Source organism: Polypterus senegalus, chromosome 15 (assembly GCF_016835505.1).
Source record: "Polypterus senegalus isolate Bchr_013 chromosome 15, ASM1683550v1, whole genome shotgun sequence".
Taxonomy (NCBI): Eukaryota; Metazoa; Chordata; class Cladistia; order Polypteriformes; family Polypteridae; genus Polypterus; species Polypterus senegalus.
The window spans coordinates 19,110,614-19,128,151 of NC_053168.1; the positions used below are offsets into that span (position 1 = coordinate 19,110,614).

The following is a 17,538-nucleotide window of genomic DNA, read 5'->3' on the forward strand; positions in this document are numbered from 1 at the left end:
TAATGAGTTTGTATAAAATATAAAATTGATCTACATATTGAATTGCCTTAAGAAGTGGTCAACTTAAAAGTCGGTCACCTTAAAAGGCGGGTCAGCCTAGTACACCTTTATCGTGCGAGCATCCCTTATCTATGCTGGAGCCTTCAATCAGAAGAAAATATGAAGCTGGTTTTAAATGAAACATCATTGAAGTGACAAAAGAAATTGGTAACTGCGCTGCTGCGATAAAATTGAGGACGCAAGAAGATGTAAGAAAAAAAATTAAGTGTCATATTTTTGAACAGGCGTGTAAGTCGGGGTCTGCTTTTATGATCAATTTTTCAGGTTTCAAGACCCGATTTATACGCGAGTATATACGGTATACAGAATAGAATGTCTGTTCCCTATACAACCCTACACCCTATGGCCGATCTGGAACAAATTTTGCATAGCTGCCCTCTAGGACCATACAGGCAAGATAAAGTACTTAGGAACGCAAAATGTTGACCCTGGGGGTCTCCCCATGTTGATTTTTTTCTTCTTTTTCCCCTGTGTGCTACAGACTGTACAGCAGTACCACCTGGTGGCTCAAAGCAAGTGAAACATCCAAACAGACTGATGTCAGACGAGCAGACAGAATGAGCAGCTTAACATGACTTACCCGGGCCGGCCAATGCCACCTGATGCTTCTGTCTGCTGTAATATAAAAAGGGGTATTGGGCACTTTTTGAGGGGGGTGTTGAGTGGGGTTTGATGCAACACAAAGAAGGATCAAAAGGTTGTTGTTTAACTGCTTTTCTCAGCTTTCCTTCGTAGTTTAAGAACTATGAACTGTCCACCTTGAAATACAAGGACGAGTCAGACATGACAGTGTTCACAGTTATACCCCAGTAAGGAGTTATGGCAATTCCAGAATTAAACTGGACCCAACAAGAACAAATTCTTGATTCACAAGACACTGATAGAGAGGCAGTGTGGATGGCAGATGGGACAGCTAGCAATAACGACACAGTCACCATTTCAAAACACATACACCTTTGCTTTGCTTCCTTAATCCATTCTACAACGCCAGGTACGTCGGCTAGTCTTTATTATGGCTAGGAGTCCCAAAGCCATTTCCCAAAATACCCACTGGGGGAGATTGTTCATCAAAGCCCAGCTAGAGATAAAGACAAATGTAGGATGTTTAGAAAATGAAAAGCCGATTCTCGCAAAATGCTCTGTTACAGTCTGAAGCTCCGAAGAGCACAAAAGACATTTCCAGCAACAAAAGGAAATCCAAGTAATGAATCCAATATGTAGTCAGAGGTTCAAATTATTCAACTCACAAGCACATAAAAATTATAGTAATGCACCAAACACTCCTAAGTGCAATCGAAACGAAACACCAGGAACGGTGGGAGAGGCTTACAGGGGCAGAAGGCAGGCCCTAAACAGTGATTGGCAGATGGCGCCTCCTCTTGGCAGTTTCTAGGACGGTTCCGCAGTTGGCCAGTCGAGAAGTTGGAGACGTAACTCTGCTGAGAGTCTGCAGCCTGCTGCTGGTGACAGTGCATTGGGTTACGTTACGGAGGAGCGCTTACCGGATCACTTCTGTGCTCTTGTATGGATACATCATGGCTACATTCGTCTGCAGGGTCCAGTTCCTAGATGACACTGATCCTTTCAACAGTACTAAATATCCTGAGCCGACCAGATTGCCGGTGTACACCTTTAGGGAGTTCATAGGCTCCTCAAAGCCTGCCAGCAGGAAGTAAACGAGTGGAGGTTTGGCCAAACTTTACAGCCGAGAACCTAAAGAGGTGGATGGTCATCGGTGCCCACCCACAAAACACATGGACCATAATAAGGGCAGCTTACATGCATAGACAAAACCCAAAATAAAGAATGATACACATAATCAACATAACTAAAAGAACTAAGAAAGAACAAAAGAAACTCTAAACGGGAACTTGAATCCCAGTGAGGCAGAACCCAGACTCAGACCCAGAACCTAGGCACGACTGTCATATTTATAAGGCTCGGTGTGTGTGTGTGTGTGTGTGTGTGTGTGCTTTATACAATTCCACACCACTTTACACACTGATCCGACTCGGTCAGGGGACTCACTACACTGCTTTGGAACCCAAAATTTGACCCTACCTTTGGATTTTTTTCCCCCTTTTTAGTTCCCCTTGGGATTAATAAAGTATCTATCTATCTATCTATCTATCTAATGAGTTTTTTTTAAAGACAGTGTCACCTGGTGGCTCTCATGTGTCACCGCAGTCCAAGGCAAGTGAAACACCAGAGCCGAGTGAAGGCAGACTAGCAGACAAAAGGACCAGAACTTAATGTCCGGTGCTAGTGCTAGCCAAACATTTATGTATTTTTATTAGTGATGAGAAAATTAAGCCTTGTGAATCTTTGAGGCTTTTGTTCAATTTGTGCGGAAAAAGATTCAAAGCTTTGAAAGCTCAGCCCCAGTATGAACAGCGACATCTGGTGGTTAACTGAGGTCAAGGCTAGCTCTCAAGTGCGCAAGTGAAGCAGCACTCACTGTTTCAGTCTCATGTCACCAGTAAAATGTCAGAAATGTCAGTGCTCATTTTATTCTGCTAAGGTCCATGTCCATCAATTTAACTTTTGAACACCGTTTTCTGCTGTAAGTCACCATCTGTCACCAAAGCTCTCCAAATCTCTCTTTCCTCACAACCCAACATTGTCGAATGAGAATGATGCATTTTATACTGGCTACCTGTTAATTTAGCGCCAAAGTTGTCAAATCGACGAAGTGCGCAATGAAGCACTGATGACTTTCAAAGCTTCAAACGTCACGGGTCACGTGACAGCGGTATTTTTGACTCCAGCTGTGACACAGTGACTCGACTCACTACGCTTCCGACTGACTGATCCAAGCTTCGACGCTTCGGTATCATGTTCCCATCTCTAATTTTTATTGATCTCTGCATTTATTATGTGTCTTGGGATCATGTATAGAAAGGTGCTATATATAAAATGAAGAGGTGAAGGGGCCAAGTGACCAAGGCACTGGACGTCCAGCTCCCAAGCTGCCGTTCAATCCTCTCCAATCTCCCTATGTGACCCCCAGCACCCTAACACCCATCCTCCCCAGGGTATTAAGATGGCATCTCTATTATTGTGATTTGTAAGCTGCTTTGGATAAACGACTCAACAAAGCAAACAGATCATAAATCTGTTCACAGAAACCTCTCCATCCATTTTGTCTTCTGCTTATTCAATTCAGGGTCTCCAGTGTTAACTCTTCAGGTGTATCACATTTGAGGATGACTTTAACACTTGTAAGCGTTTTCCTGCATACCTCACAATTCACAAACCAGCCTTGGAAAAAGACCCAATTCCATACAAAATTAAAACTTCCTCAAAGCAGTCACAAAAATCTTTTATGCTATATGACGCTTTAATCCCATGGTACGCGGCAAACACGATTGTTTCTACATTTAATTTTTACAATTGGGACAAAAAGGGTGACAGGATTTGCTTATTTTACATTCAGAAGATCTCACAGGAATATAACCGGGGCTAAAGTCCATCACTATGTAATATAATGTTATCATTTTTATATCCAGTTTTTTTTTTTAGTGCCCTCTTTTAAATGACATTTTATGGTCAGCCCTGGAAGGGGCACCACTGATTGATCAAAAGGTAATTTCTTATCAAAGCAAACCATATTGGTCAATGAGAAGCAGAAGCTGCAGACAATCCAGCTGTTATGTTCTCAAATCCCGCAGAAACTTAAACAAATGTTAGCTGGGTACAAGGGCGGCACGGTGGCGCAGTGGTAGCGCTGCTGCCTCGCAGTTAGGAGACCTAGGTTCGCTTCCCGGGTCCTCCCTGCGTGGAGTTTGCATGTTCTCCCCGCGTGGGTTTCCTCCGGGTGCTCTGGTTTCCTCCCACAATCCAAAGACATGCAGGTTAGGTAGATTGGTGATTCTAAATTGGCCCTAGTGTGTGCATGGTTTGTGTGTGTCCTGCAGTGGGTTGGCACCCTGCCCAGGATTGGTTCCTGCCTTGTGTTGGCTAGGATTGGCTCCAGCATACCCCCGTGACCCTGTATTCGGATTCAGCGGGTTAGAAAATGGATGGATGGATAGCTGGGTACATTTTATGGGACATCTTAGCATTAATTTCTCACCTTGATGGCAGCGAGCATACGTACCGTCAAGTGTTTTGGTGTCTCTTCTACCTTCTGGTCGCTAGATGTCGCTGTTCGGCCACGTGCCGCGCTGGAAGCGCTCGCGTTAGTCGGCGAAGGGGGAGGAGGGGGCTGAGTGAGTGAGTGAGTGAGCAAGCGAGCGAGGACGGGACTTTTCCCGACTTCTCCACAAGCTGCTCTCTCTGCCGGCTTCAGTCTGCCGGCACCTTGCTCCAGATGCCCTTGAAAGTTGCCGCTGTGCTTGTGTGGGAGACTCTGCTTTAAGGCAGAGGTGGGGAGGGTGGACATCCCAGACTGTGCCCCGAATTGTTTTTTAGCGTGGCGGTTTCTAGGACTGTTCCACAGTGGGCCAGCCGAGAAGTTGGAGACGTAACTCTGCTAAGAGTCTGCAACCTGCTGCTGGTGACAGTGCATTGGGTTACGCTGCGGAGGAGCGCTTACCGGACACTTCTGCACTCTTGCATGGATACATCATGGCTACGTTCGTCTGCAGGGTCCAGTTCCTAGATGACACCGATCCTTTCAACAGTACCAATTTCCCCGAGCCGACCAGACCGCCGGTGTACACCTTTAGGGAGGATATCCCTCTCATCAACCAGATTGCAGGAGTTCACAGGCTTCTCAAAGCCCCCCAAAAGGTAGGCAAACCAGTGCAAGTGTGCCCAAACTGTACAGACGAGAGAACCTAGGAGGTGGGTCGCCGTCGGTGCGCAGTATGTGGGGGGCATGACATTTGTATGCGTGGACGTTTAGGTGACTGAGATGCTGACAACTAAACGTCCTGGAGTGGCCGTTTGGGAAAAATTACAAGGCAGTTGCGGAGGGATGGGGTGACCCCAACCCCCCCAATTAGTGCACTTTTGTTATTTTGTTTCCATAGAGTTCTCTCAGTATGTGCTTAGTACGCCCCGGAGGTGTGGCGGTGGCAGCGGCTGCCGTTTCTCTGCTGAGGCAGCTTCGAGTCCAATGCGCCACCAGAAATGCTGCAGTGCTTTATGACGGCTGGCGCCGCTGAGCGGAGTGCGCATCTCCGCAACGCCACCGAGCGCCCCGTCCTCGGTAAAGAAGTGAGCGAGCGAGCGGGCAGGCAGGCTGGCAGGCAGGAAGGCGCGCACGTGTAAAAGACACGCCTCACGGTGCGGCGGTCACCAACTTGAGTCCGGTGGCCTGAGTTCACGGGCAGAGCGCAGCGGGCACCGAGGGCTGCCGTGTATACGCGAGCACGGCAGGAACCGCAGCACAGTGTGGCGGTGGACTGGAGCGTTTGACAGGGGAGACCCTAGCGACCCCATTGAGGAGAGTCTTAAACTAGGGGGGGAAATGGGTCCTCGTCTCAAACGAGATAATTCCCTAATTCCGCGTGTGTTTAGTTAGCTCATAATTATTATTTATTCATTAATAACTTAAGTATCATGCACACATATATCCAATACAGTATAGGCCTGATTTGGGGGGTGTGCGGTGGGTTTCGGAGCCTTTCCTATAATATGCTCGACCCTAACCGTTCAGGATTACGAGAGCGCAGCAACTCATAAAAAAGAAAAATAAAGAGAAATTCCGGAGCACTAATGGCCGTGTTTACATCAGGGCTCGCTTTGTGCGGAGACCTTTCGTTTGTAACCATCTGGGGGGCTTCAAAGACGTGTTTATAAACAGTTTAAGGAGGGAACTTTATTGGATTGGAGTGTCGCTGGCAGGCGACAGCGGAAACAAGTGGACACGCACTGGACAGACATGCGTTATGTGTATTTTATTTATATACATATATGCGTATGTGTATATGTGCTATAAATATGTATGTATATGTGATATATATTGCCTTGGATTCCTGTAAGTCTAATCATTGTTCCTCTGATGATGATTCCTGGTAGGAATTGAAAGCTTAGGAATAAAAAAAAAACTTAAGATACGCGATTCATTTTCTCCCTTTGTGGATTTCTAGCTACAAGTATACAGTATATATGGGCCCCCCCAGGACTGGAGTTTGAGACCCCTGATCTATGACTTACAATATCTTAAATACAATTAGTTTCCATTTCTTTTTCCAATTCTCTGTAGTACTTGGGTGTTGTCTGTGTGTATATATATATATATATATACTGTATATAATGTATATAATACTGTGTGTGTATACAGCTCCATAGAAAACCTTTACTGCTCAAAGGTTGGTCTTTGGTGGCTCATGAAACTTAAGAGATTCTCATTGATGTTTCATTTACGAATCAACTTTGTCTCGGATGTTAATCCGAAAATTCCTTAAGAGAAACGGCTTTAGACAAAAATGAGACACAGCTGAGGTAAAAGGAGTCAAAACTGAGATTTTGATTTGAAGATCGTGTTGTATTTTGTGAGATCTCGTTCTGTTCTTCATATTTCTGACTTATTGTGGTGGACTGGCTCCTTTATGTAAGGCAGGGGTCTTCGGCTCCAGTCCTGGAGGGCTGCACTGCATTGGCTGCAGGTTTTCATTCTAACCCTTTTCTTAATTAGTGATCTGTTTTTTGCTGCTAATTAATTCAGTTCTTTTGAATGAATTTTAATTGACTCATTTACTACACACACACACACAGAGTCATTCTCACCCTACTGCCAGTCTGCCCAGTCCTATCCAAGTTTGCCAGGCTTACTTCACCTGGGCACAGATTCACATTGGAAGATCCACAGACCCCCCATCTTAAAACATAAATCACCCCCCCCCCAATCTGTCTTGCACTACACCCACAGAACAAGTCCATCCAACCTAAATCATATTCTGCCTTTACGATCAGGATACCAGTATTTCCTTGAACATAAATTTTGTCCTCCTTTCCGTCAGGCCTAAAAATTTCTCAATTACTTTTTGCCTAAATTGAGTCCTTCCACTAAGCTTTCCAAAAAAATTCAGCCTCCTACTGCTGTCTAAGTCAGTGTTTCACAACTCCACTCATGGAGGTCCCAGTGGCTGCAGGTTTTCATTCTAACACTTTTCTTAATTAGTGATGTTTTTGCTGCTAGTGAACTTCTTTTGAATTCATTTTAATTGACTTGTTTTTTAAGATTTGCTCCCCTGAATTTCTTCATCATTACTCTGAATTGCTTCATTTCTTTCCTTAAATGGCACTCAAAGCCAGGGCCTCAAACTCCATTCAGTTACTTAATCAGACACCGAGTCTTTCTGTTAATTAAACCCGTTCTTTAATTCCATGGCTTTGTTGCTGCTCATATTGTGCAATAGCAGACATTTCTGAAATTGTTTATATTCTCTTTCTAAGAGCTCTGGTCAAATGTTTTGTGGACCTGAGAAGATCAGCATTCCTGAGACTTTCCTCTTTCTTTATTTTCAGATATTGTATGATGGTCACAGTTTGCTGGTCCTGTTTTGGTTCATTTTATATCTCATTATTGTGTGGCTGCTAATTAAGGAAAAAGAAACAATTGTGGGGTCTGAGTCTTCAGGAACAAGTCAAATAAAATTAATTCAAAAGAAGTTAATTAGCAGCAAAAACAGATCACTAATTAAGAAAAGGGTTAGAATGAAAACCTGCAGCCACTGCAGCCCTCCAAGACCGGAGTTTGAGACTCCTGATCTAAGACGTCTGAGATATGATTGATTTCCATTTTTTTTTTCCTATTCTCTGTATTGCATGGGAGCAGACGGGTATCAGCAAGAGTGAAAGGGAACATCTACAGGACGGTAGTGAGACCAGCTATGTTATATTTGTTGGAGACGGTGGCACTGACCAGAAAGCAGGAGACAGAGCTGGAGGTGGCAAAGTTAAAGATGATTTGCATTGGGTGTGACGAGGATGGACAGGATTAGAAATGAGGACATTAGAGGGTCAGCTCAAGTTGGACGGTTGGGCGACAAAGTCAGAGAGGCGAGATTATGTCGGTTTGGACATGTGCAGAGGAGAGATGCATGCTGGGTATATTGGGAGAAAGGTGATAAGGACAGAACTGCCAGAGAAGAGGAAAGGAGGAAGGCCTAAGAGAAGGTTTATGGATGTGGTGAGAGAAGACATGTAGGTGATGAGTGTGACAGAACAAGATGACGAGGACAGGAAGAGATGGAAGAAGATGATCTGCTGTGGCAACCCCTAATGGGAGCAACCGAAAGAAGAAGACTTGGGTGTTGTATTGCGTCAGCCATTATGAATGTAATGAGAAGTCAAGCAAAGTGACCCCTTTTATTGGCTGACTGAGCAGATTACAATATGCCAGCTTTGGAGGTAACATCTTCAGGTAGATGTAGGGGTTCGAGTTGCCTCCAATGCTTGCACGTTGTAATCTTTCTAGTTAGCCAATAAAAGGGGTCATTTCGTTTTTCCGTTTGGAGCCCAGGCACGTGATGCGAGTTGCTCCATGGTGACACAGTGGTATCAGGAGTGGGATCTGAGCCCACAATGGCATGGTTTGAAGTCCAAAGCCTTACCCACTGTGACACAGGGCCGTGTAACCAGCATTGCAGACCACTGGGGCCCCTGTTTTGATAGCAATACAGAAACCTACATTGGCGTCAGAAACTTCGAGGGCCCCAGTGCTCCTGGGACCCCCGGCCACTGCCCATAGTCCTGCTGATTTTTTTATTTATTAATTTTTGTTTTTTCTGTCCACCCTGCCCATTGGACCTTACTTCTTTTCTATGTTAACTAATGTTGTCTTATTTTAATTTCTTATTCTGTCTTTTATTTTTCCTTTCTTCATTATTTAAAACACTTTGAGCTACTTTTTGTATGAAAATGTGCTATAGAAATAAATGTTGTTGTTGATGACACAATGTCATCGTAGTAAAGTGATTTAGTACCACGAACGACCATCCATACACTTCACCAGATATCACTGAGCACACAATGGAAATACTTTAAAAACGAAAATGTCATGGACTAAGCGAAGAGCAGCAGGACTTTAGGGGTCTTCAGAACTCATCTTGCTGTTATTTTGGAGGAGTGAAGCCTTCGGACAGGACTGTCGAGTTTTGTCGGACTCAGTGGCCCGTTCTCGTTTGTTCAGATGACAAGTCTGAGGTCCTCACCTGAAGCTCAACGGAGACACTTGTGGGGTAATTTGTCTTGGGACAAAATAAAGTGTTTTTAGACACAAGAACACGTCTCCATTTTATTTTTTTCTGATCTCATTGCTATCAAAGAGAAACCACAAAGATCACTTTTTTGGATTTTTCATTCCTGTCAGTATGTATTTGTGTAAAGTGTCCGTATATGTGACTCCTGCTGTGACATTTATAGCGACACACACACGTTTAGATCATGGAGTGTGAGCACCAGAAGGTGTATTCTTGTATTCTGGGCTGCGGTAGTTAAGGCTTTGGACTGCACACCCTGGGCGGTGTGGCATCACAGTGAGGTGACTGGACTTCACGCGCTTTGCTTTTTCTCTTTTCTCCATGTGCCCCTGTTTCCTCCTACTGTCCAAAGACATGCAGGTTAGGTGAAGTGCCCCCCAGTGTGTGTTTGGTTCACCCTGTCCTGAGTTTGTTTTTGCTTTGCGCACTATGTCACCTGGGATAGGCCCCACTCCACGGCGGCACTGATCTGGATTAAGCAGATTGGAAAATGACATAACGTGACGTCAGACCTTGAGGTGGAGTGTTCAAATCCCACCATTGTCACTGTGTGACCACCAGCGAGTTACTTCATCTACCTGGGCTCTAGCTGGTAAAAACAAATAAAGAAACGGAAACCAACTGCACCTCAAATGTTGTAAGGGAGTCAGCCGAATACGTGAATAAGAAACACACCGTGTGTGTCTTAAGGGGTGAGGAAGACACAAGTCTTCAGGTGCCACTCGTTAGAGACCCCGATCAGGGGGCCGGCAGGGGGCCATCGCCTTTGTGTGTTAATGAGCACATGCAGGTGAACCCCGTGCCTGTCCCACTATCCATCCATCCATTATCCAACCCGCTATATCCTAACTATAGGATCACGGGGGTCTGCTGGAGCCAATCCCAGCCAATGCAGGGCTCAAGGCAGGAAACAAACCCCGGGCAGGGCGCCAGCCCACCACAGGCCTGTCCCACTAATCACTTTATAAGCTGATCTGCTGTGCTGTGCGTTTAACAAAATTTAACTGTGGAGGAACTGAAAAAGGCCATCGACCTTCATGCTCAAGTATGTGTGGAGTCGACTGAGATTGGAGAGTAAATGGTGGGCAGTACACAGGCATACGGGGGCTGCCTGTCTGTGTCTGCATGTGTGTATAGATATCTATACATTGAAAATATATAGAGATATAGATATCTATACACACATGCAGACAGAATAAATATATATACAGTAGATATCTATAAATAGTAAATATGTAAAGATATAGATATCTATACATATACACACATATACAGTATAAACATATATAGATATCTATAAATATATATAGATAATATACACACAGGGCGGCACGGTGGCGCAGTGGTAGCGCTGCTGCCTCGCAGTTAGGAGACCTGGGTTCGCTTCCCGGGTCCTCCCTGCGTGGAGTTTGCATGTTCTCCCCGTGTCTGTGTGGGTTTCCTCCGGGCGCTCCGGTTTCCTCCCACAATCCAAAGACATGCAGGTTAGGTGGATTGGCGATTCTGAATTGGCCCTAGTGTGTGCTTGGTGTGTGGGTGTGTTTGTGTGTGTCCTGCGGTGGGTTGGCCCAGGATTGGTTCCTGCCTTGTGCCCTGTGTTGGCTGGGATTGGCTCCAGCAGACCCCCGTGACCCTGTATTCGGATTCAGCGGGTTAGAAAATGGATGGATAGATAATATACACACATATACAGTATAAACATATATAGATATCTGTAAATAGTAAATATGTATAAATATAAATATCTATACATATACACACATATACAGTATAAACATATATAGATATCTATAAATAGTAAATATGTATAAATATAAATATCTATACATATACACACATATACAGTATATGAGGTGTGGCAGAAAAGTAATGAGACTGGCAACACTGCAAGTGATCTGGCAACGCTGCGCTGTTGTCCTTGATAGAGCACATGTATCAGTACCCTCCCATAGCTCAGTGCGAGTTTCAACTCCTTCCGTTAACTACGTGATTTTTGTGACTGCTATTAGCGAAGTTGGTTGTTTTTGGTTGTGCGTCACGCAAAATGGAACAGCGGAATTTGGAGCAACGTTGTGCCATTAAACGGCAAGTGTGACGTTTGAAAAGTTAAAACAGGCCTATGGGGAACATTCTTTATCCCGAGCTCAAGTTTTTCGCTGGCACAAATCATTTTTGGAAGGCAGAAAACACGTTGAAGATGAACACCGTTCAGGGAGGCCTTCAACTTCGAAACCAATGAAAACATCGAACGTGTGAACACTCTTGTGAAATCAGACCGTCGTTTAACATTAAGAATGTTGAGTGAACAATTAAATTTGAACAGATTTACCGTTCATCAAACTTTGACTGAACATTTGCACATGCGAAAGGTCTGTGCCAAAATGGTGCCGAAAAACTGCCCTCTCCATAACAGAATTTTTGACCTCAAAAGGCATTCCTGTGGTTCCCCAGCCCCCTTATTCACCTGACCTCAGTCCGTGTGACTTTTTCCTTTTATTTCTAAACTGAAAAATGTCCTCAAAGGACATCATTTCGGGACTTTAGAAAACATCCAAAAGAGTGTAACGGACATGCTGAAGACCATACCGGTTGAAGACTTCCAGCGCTGCTACCAACAGTGGGAACAACGTCTCCATCGGTGTGTAGCTGCCCAAGGGAACTACTTTGAAGGGGATAACATTGATGTTTGAAAAAAATAAAAACTTTGGTAAATAAAAAATCAGTCTCATTACTTTTCTGCTACAATAAATATCTATAAATAATAAATATATACACTGTATATAGATAATATACACACATACAGTATAAATATATATAGATATCTATAAATAGTAAATATATATACAGTCATATAAAAAAGTTTGGGAACCCCTCTTAATTCTTTGGATTTTTGTTTATCATTGGCTGAGCTTTCAAAGTAGCAACTTCCTTTTAATATATGACATGCCTTATGGAAACAGTAGGATTTCAGCAGTGACATTAAGTTTATTGGGTTAACAGAAAATATGCAATATGCATCATAACAAAATTAGACACACACATATATGTGTGTATATATGTGTGTGTGTATATATATATATATATGTATATATGTATGTATATGTAGTATAAATATATACATATAGTATATACATATAAATAGTATATACATAGGTATAGATATCTGTACACAGACATATACAGTTAGGTCCATAAATATTTGGACAGAGACAACTTTTTTCTCATTTTGGTTCTGTACATCACCACAATGAATTTTAAATGAAACAACTCAAATGCAGTTGAAGTGCAGACTTTCAGCTTTAATTCAGTGGGTTGAACAAAAAAGATTGCATAAAAATGTGAGGCATCTAAAGTATTTTTTTAACACAATCCCTTCATTTCAGGGGCTCAAAAGTAATTGGACAAATTAAATAACTGGAAATAAAATGTTCATTTCTAATACTTGTTTGAAAACCCTTTGCTGGCAATGACAGCCTGAAGGTGGGGTGGCAGCATAAAGATGAAAGACGCCTCACGCCTGGACAAACTTGTTAAGAAGGCAGGCTTTATTGTAGGAGTAAAGCTGAACAGTTTAACATCTGTGGCAGAGCGACGGGCATTAAGCAAACTCCTGTCAATCATGAAGAATCCACTGCATCCACTGAACAGGATCATCTCCAGGCAGAGGAGTAGCTTCAGTGACAGACTTTTGTCGTCGTCCTGCTCCACTGACAGACTGAGGAGATCGTTCCTCCCCCACACTATGCGACTCTTCAATTCCACCCGGGGGAGTAAATGCTAACATTAAATTTATTTTAATTTTTTTCATTTTTATTACTATTTAATATAATATTGTTTCTTTGTATTCTGTGTACTGCTGCTGGATTATGTGAATTTCCCCTTGGGATTAATAAAGTATCTATCTATCTATCTATCTATCTATCTATCTATCTATCTATCTATCTATCTATCTATCTATCTATCTATCTATCTATCTATCTATCTATCTATCTATCTATCTAAGTCTTGAACTCCTGGACATCACCAGATGCTGGGTTTCCTCCTTTTTAATGCTCTGCCAGGCCTTTACTGCAGCGGCTTTACTTTCAGTTGCTGTCTGTTTGTGGGCCTTTCTGTCTGAAGTTTAGTCTTCAACAAGTGAAATGCCTGCTCAATTGGGTTAAGATCAGGTGACTGACTTGGTCAGTCAAGAATTTTCCACTTCTTTGCTTTAATAAACTCCTGGGTTGCTTTGGCTGTATGTTTTGGGTCATTGTCCATCTGTATCATGAAACGCCGCCCAATCAATTTGACTGCATTTAGCTGGATTTGAGCTTTTTTAGATGTTCTTTAGCAAAGTCCAATCTAGCCTTTCTATTCTTGAGGCTTATGAGTGGCTTGCACCTTGCAGTGCATCCTCTGTATTTACTTTCATGAAGTCTTCTCTTTATGGTAGACTTGGATATCGATACGTCGACCCCCCTGGAGAGTGTTGTTCACTTGGTTGGCTGTTGTGAAGGGGCTTCTCTTCACCATGGAAATGATTCTGCGATCTTCCACCACTGCTGTCTTCCGTGGACGTCCAGGTCTTTTTGCGTTGCTGAGTTCACCAGTGCTTTCTTACTTTCTTTCTCAGGATGTACCAAACTGTAGATTTTGCCACTCGTAATATTGTAGCAATTTCTCAGATGGGTTTTTTCTGTTTTCACAGCTTAAGGATGGCTTCTTTCACCTGCATGGAGAGCTCCTTTGACGGCATGTTGTCTGTTCACAGCAAAATCTTCCATATACAAGCACCACACCTCAAATCAACTCCTGGCCTTTTATCTGCTTAATTGATAAGACTCACGACAGACTTGAACACACCTGCCCATGAAATAGCCTTTGAGTCAATTGTCCAATTACTTTTGAGCCCCTGAAATGAAGGGATTGTGTTAATAAAATGATTTAGTTGCCTCACATTTTTATGCAATCTTTTTGTTCAACCCACTGAATTAAAGCTGAAAGTCTGCACTTCAACTGCTTCTGAGTTGTTTCGTTTAAAATTCATTGTAGTAATGTACAGAACCAAAATTAGAGAAAAGTTGTCTCTGTCCAAATATTTATGGACCTAACTGTTGTATGTGTGTGTGTATATATATATATATATAAATAATTTACTAAGGCAAGACAACCATGGAAAGTACTCCGGAAGGGGCGTGGATTCACTAAGCCGCCGACAAGTGAGACACTTATGGCGCACGCAGGAAGGAGCCACGCCCACCAACTCCAAGACCATTGGATACGACGACAACTCACAGAGCCACGCCCACCAACTCGGACGTGACAACACAGAAAAACCGGCATCATTTATATTTGTCTGTCGTAGATGTCACATGCAGCTCCGACCCATGTTGACTGTTAATAGAGGCATGTTTCTCACGGAGGTGAATTGCCATATGCAGCGTGTAAAACTTTTTGCGAGGGGTATCCCATGGGATCATTAAAACATTCCTTTACAACTGAGGTTAAAACACAATGAAGTGAGCAGTCTTTAAAAAACGAGTTTTCGGTTACGACACACGACCGCGTGCACCATAGCAAACTGTTTTACACGCTACATACAGCAATTCGCATCCGCGACAAACATGCGTCGTCTTAGATGCTCCTGCACTTTGTACACACCCCCCTCCCACCTCGCTGCTACTGTGGTCGGGTGTCTTGGTGGATTATATATAGAAAGGCAGCCAAAACCGCACAGAGCAATGAAAAGTCTACGTGAGTCACAGCTGCATCTGGACTGTGCAAAGACGACAACGACTCAAGTGACGAGTTGGAGGTGGGCACATGAGCAGGCAGTGCATACTGGACGAGAAATCAGCAGACTAGCATGACGGAGGGAGCGAGTGGACGTCCTCCTCCTCTCCTCCTGTACCACCCTCCGCACCTGAGCGCCGCACGGACGATTGTGTGTTGGTTCGTTCCGTGCATTGTTACAATGTTGCTTTTCTTGCTGATTTGTTACATTACCGATTTTTCAAATGTTAATTTTCTCCCTGTGCTTAAAAATCGTTAAAAAAACGGCCTGATTATGCGGCGTATGGTACGCTGCGGGTTGGCTAGTATATATATATATATATATATATATATATATATATATATATATATATACATACACACACACACACAAACTGTACACATGAAAAGCGTCTGAGTGTTTAACCAGCAGAGCAGCACTGAAGGTCTTTGTGAAGCTGCACAGGTCTGTACAGGACAGGAGGTTTTGTGTTTTAGCCTCCCTGTTGTTTTTTTGTTTTTTATTTTTTTTTTCTGAAGTAGCCCCAGGCCAATGGAGGTGGTGGACTGCTCCCCTGTCTGGGCTTGAGGTAGGCCTTGTGCTTGGTGCTGCCGGGGGGACTGTGTTCAGTTGTTTTGAGGCCCCAAGCCGTATAATTATTTTGGGGCTTCCACTCCTGTTTTCTGTATGAGTTGGGGGCCCCCCCCAGACTATGGGACTCCCCCCCCAGGTGTTTGCTTACATCACTTATACAAGAAAAAGGCCCTGGCTGGCGGGTATGCTCATTAACTAGAGATGTTGAAAGAAAAAAAAATCAAAATGACCGTGAGATGTGTAGTTAAGGAATGGGCCAAAGTCAGAACTGGGAGTCAAAGAGAGAGCTGACGTCAAACGCAATCAGAAACTCAGGGTCCAAAGAAGGAAAAAAGGTCAAGAAGCATAACAACGGCACAACAGAGCAACATCTGTTAGAATAAAACAAACAAATTAGGATACAACTGGACTGACTTTAACTCCACAAAACCAAATAAAAAACACACATAATAAATGAATGAGCCACACGGAAAAATGTGTAACTTCTGAAGATACGAATAATAGGACAGACTTCGGATATGGGATATAGTCAGACTTACTTAGATACTCCGTGTGTGTGAAAATATATAAAATATACACGTGTCCATAGATGATAACTTTCTGTCTGTGTTTATGGTATATGTTATGGGGAGCCTCACAGGCAAATATTTAGAATTTTAAAATATATGAATTTTTAAATATATATATTTAAACTGTAAATATACACTCACCTAAAGGATTATTAGGGACACCATACTAATACGGTGTTTGACCCCCTTTCGCCTTCAGAACTGCCTTAATTCTACGTGGCATTGATTCAACAAGGTGCTGAAAGCATTCTTTAGAAATGTTGGCCCATATTGATAGGATAGCATCTTGCAGTTGATGGAGATTTGTGGGATGCACATCCAGGGCACGAAGCTCCCGTTCCACCACATCCCAGAGATGCTCTATTGGGTTGAGATCTGCTGACTGTGGGGGCCATTTTAGTACAGTGAACTCATTGTCATGTTCAAGAAACCAATTTGAAATGATTCGAGCTTTGTGACATGGTGCATTATCCTGCTGGAAGTAGCCATCAGAGGATGGGTACATGGTGGTCATGAAGGGATGGACATGGTCAGAAACAATGCTCAGGTAGCCCATGGCATTTAAACAGTGCCCAATTGGCACTAAGGGGCCTAAAGTGTGCCAAGAAAACATCCCCCACACCATTACACCACCACCACCAGCCTGCACAGTGGTAACAAGGCATGATGGATCCATGTTCTCATTCTGTTTACGCCAAATTCTGACTCTACCATTTGAATGTCTCAACAGACTCATCAGACCAGGCAACATTTTTCCAGTCTTCAACTGTCCAACTTTGGTGAGCTCGTGCAAATTGTAGCCTCTTTTTCCTATTTGTAGTGGAGATGAGTGGTACCCGGTGGGGTCTTCTGCTGTTGCAGCCCATCCGCCTCAAGTTTGTGCGTGTTGTGGCTTCACAAATGCTTTGCTGCATACCTCGGTTGTAACGAGTGGTTATTTCAGTCAAAGTTGCTCTTCTATCAGCTTGAATCAGTCGGCCCATTCTCCTCTGATCTCTAGCATCAACAAGGCATTTTTGCCCACAGGACTGCCGCATACTTGATGTTTTTTCCCTTTTCACACCATTCTTTGTAAACCCTAGAAATGGTTGTGCGTGAAAATCCCAGTAACTGAGCAGATTGTGAAATACTCAGACCGGCCCGTCTGGCACCAACAACCATGCCACGCTCCAAATTGCTTAAATCACCTTTCTTTCCCATTCTGACATTCAGTTTGGAGTTCAGGAGATTGTCTTGACCAGGACCACACCCCTAAATGCATTGAAGCAACTGCAATGTGATTGGCTGATTAGATAATTGCATTAATGAGAAATTGAACAGGTGTTCCTAATAATCCTTTAGGTGAGTGTATATTGTGATTTCAGAATATACTATAAAAAAATCAGTCTGGATATGTAAAGTGAAA

At 43.3% G+C, this 17,538-nt stretch overlaps 1 protein-coding gene across 7 annotated transcripts in view; it reads left to right on the plus strand.

Moving 5' to 3' along the window:
- The first annotated feature begins 4,468 nt into the window (after positions 1-4,468).
- LOC120515588 (FH1/FH2 domain-containing protein 3-like) overlaps positions 4,469-17,538 on the plus strand; it is a 674,713-nt gene continuing 661,643 nt past the window's right edge. For all 7 annotated transcript variants that reach the window (XM_039736692.1, XM_039736693.1, XM_039736696.1 and 4 more), the window contains exon 1: positions 4,469-4,794. In XM_039736692.1, coding sequence (XP_039592626.1) covers positions 4,630-4,794 — 165 coding nt within the window. In that variant the 5' untranslated portion in view covers positions 4,469-4,629. The remainder of the gene's footprint in view (positions 4,795-17,538) is intronic.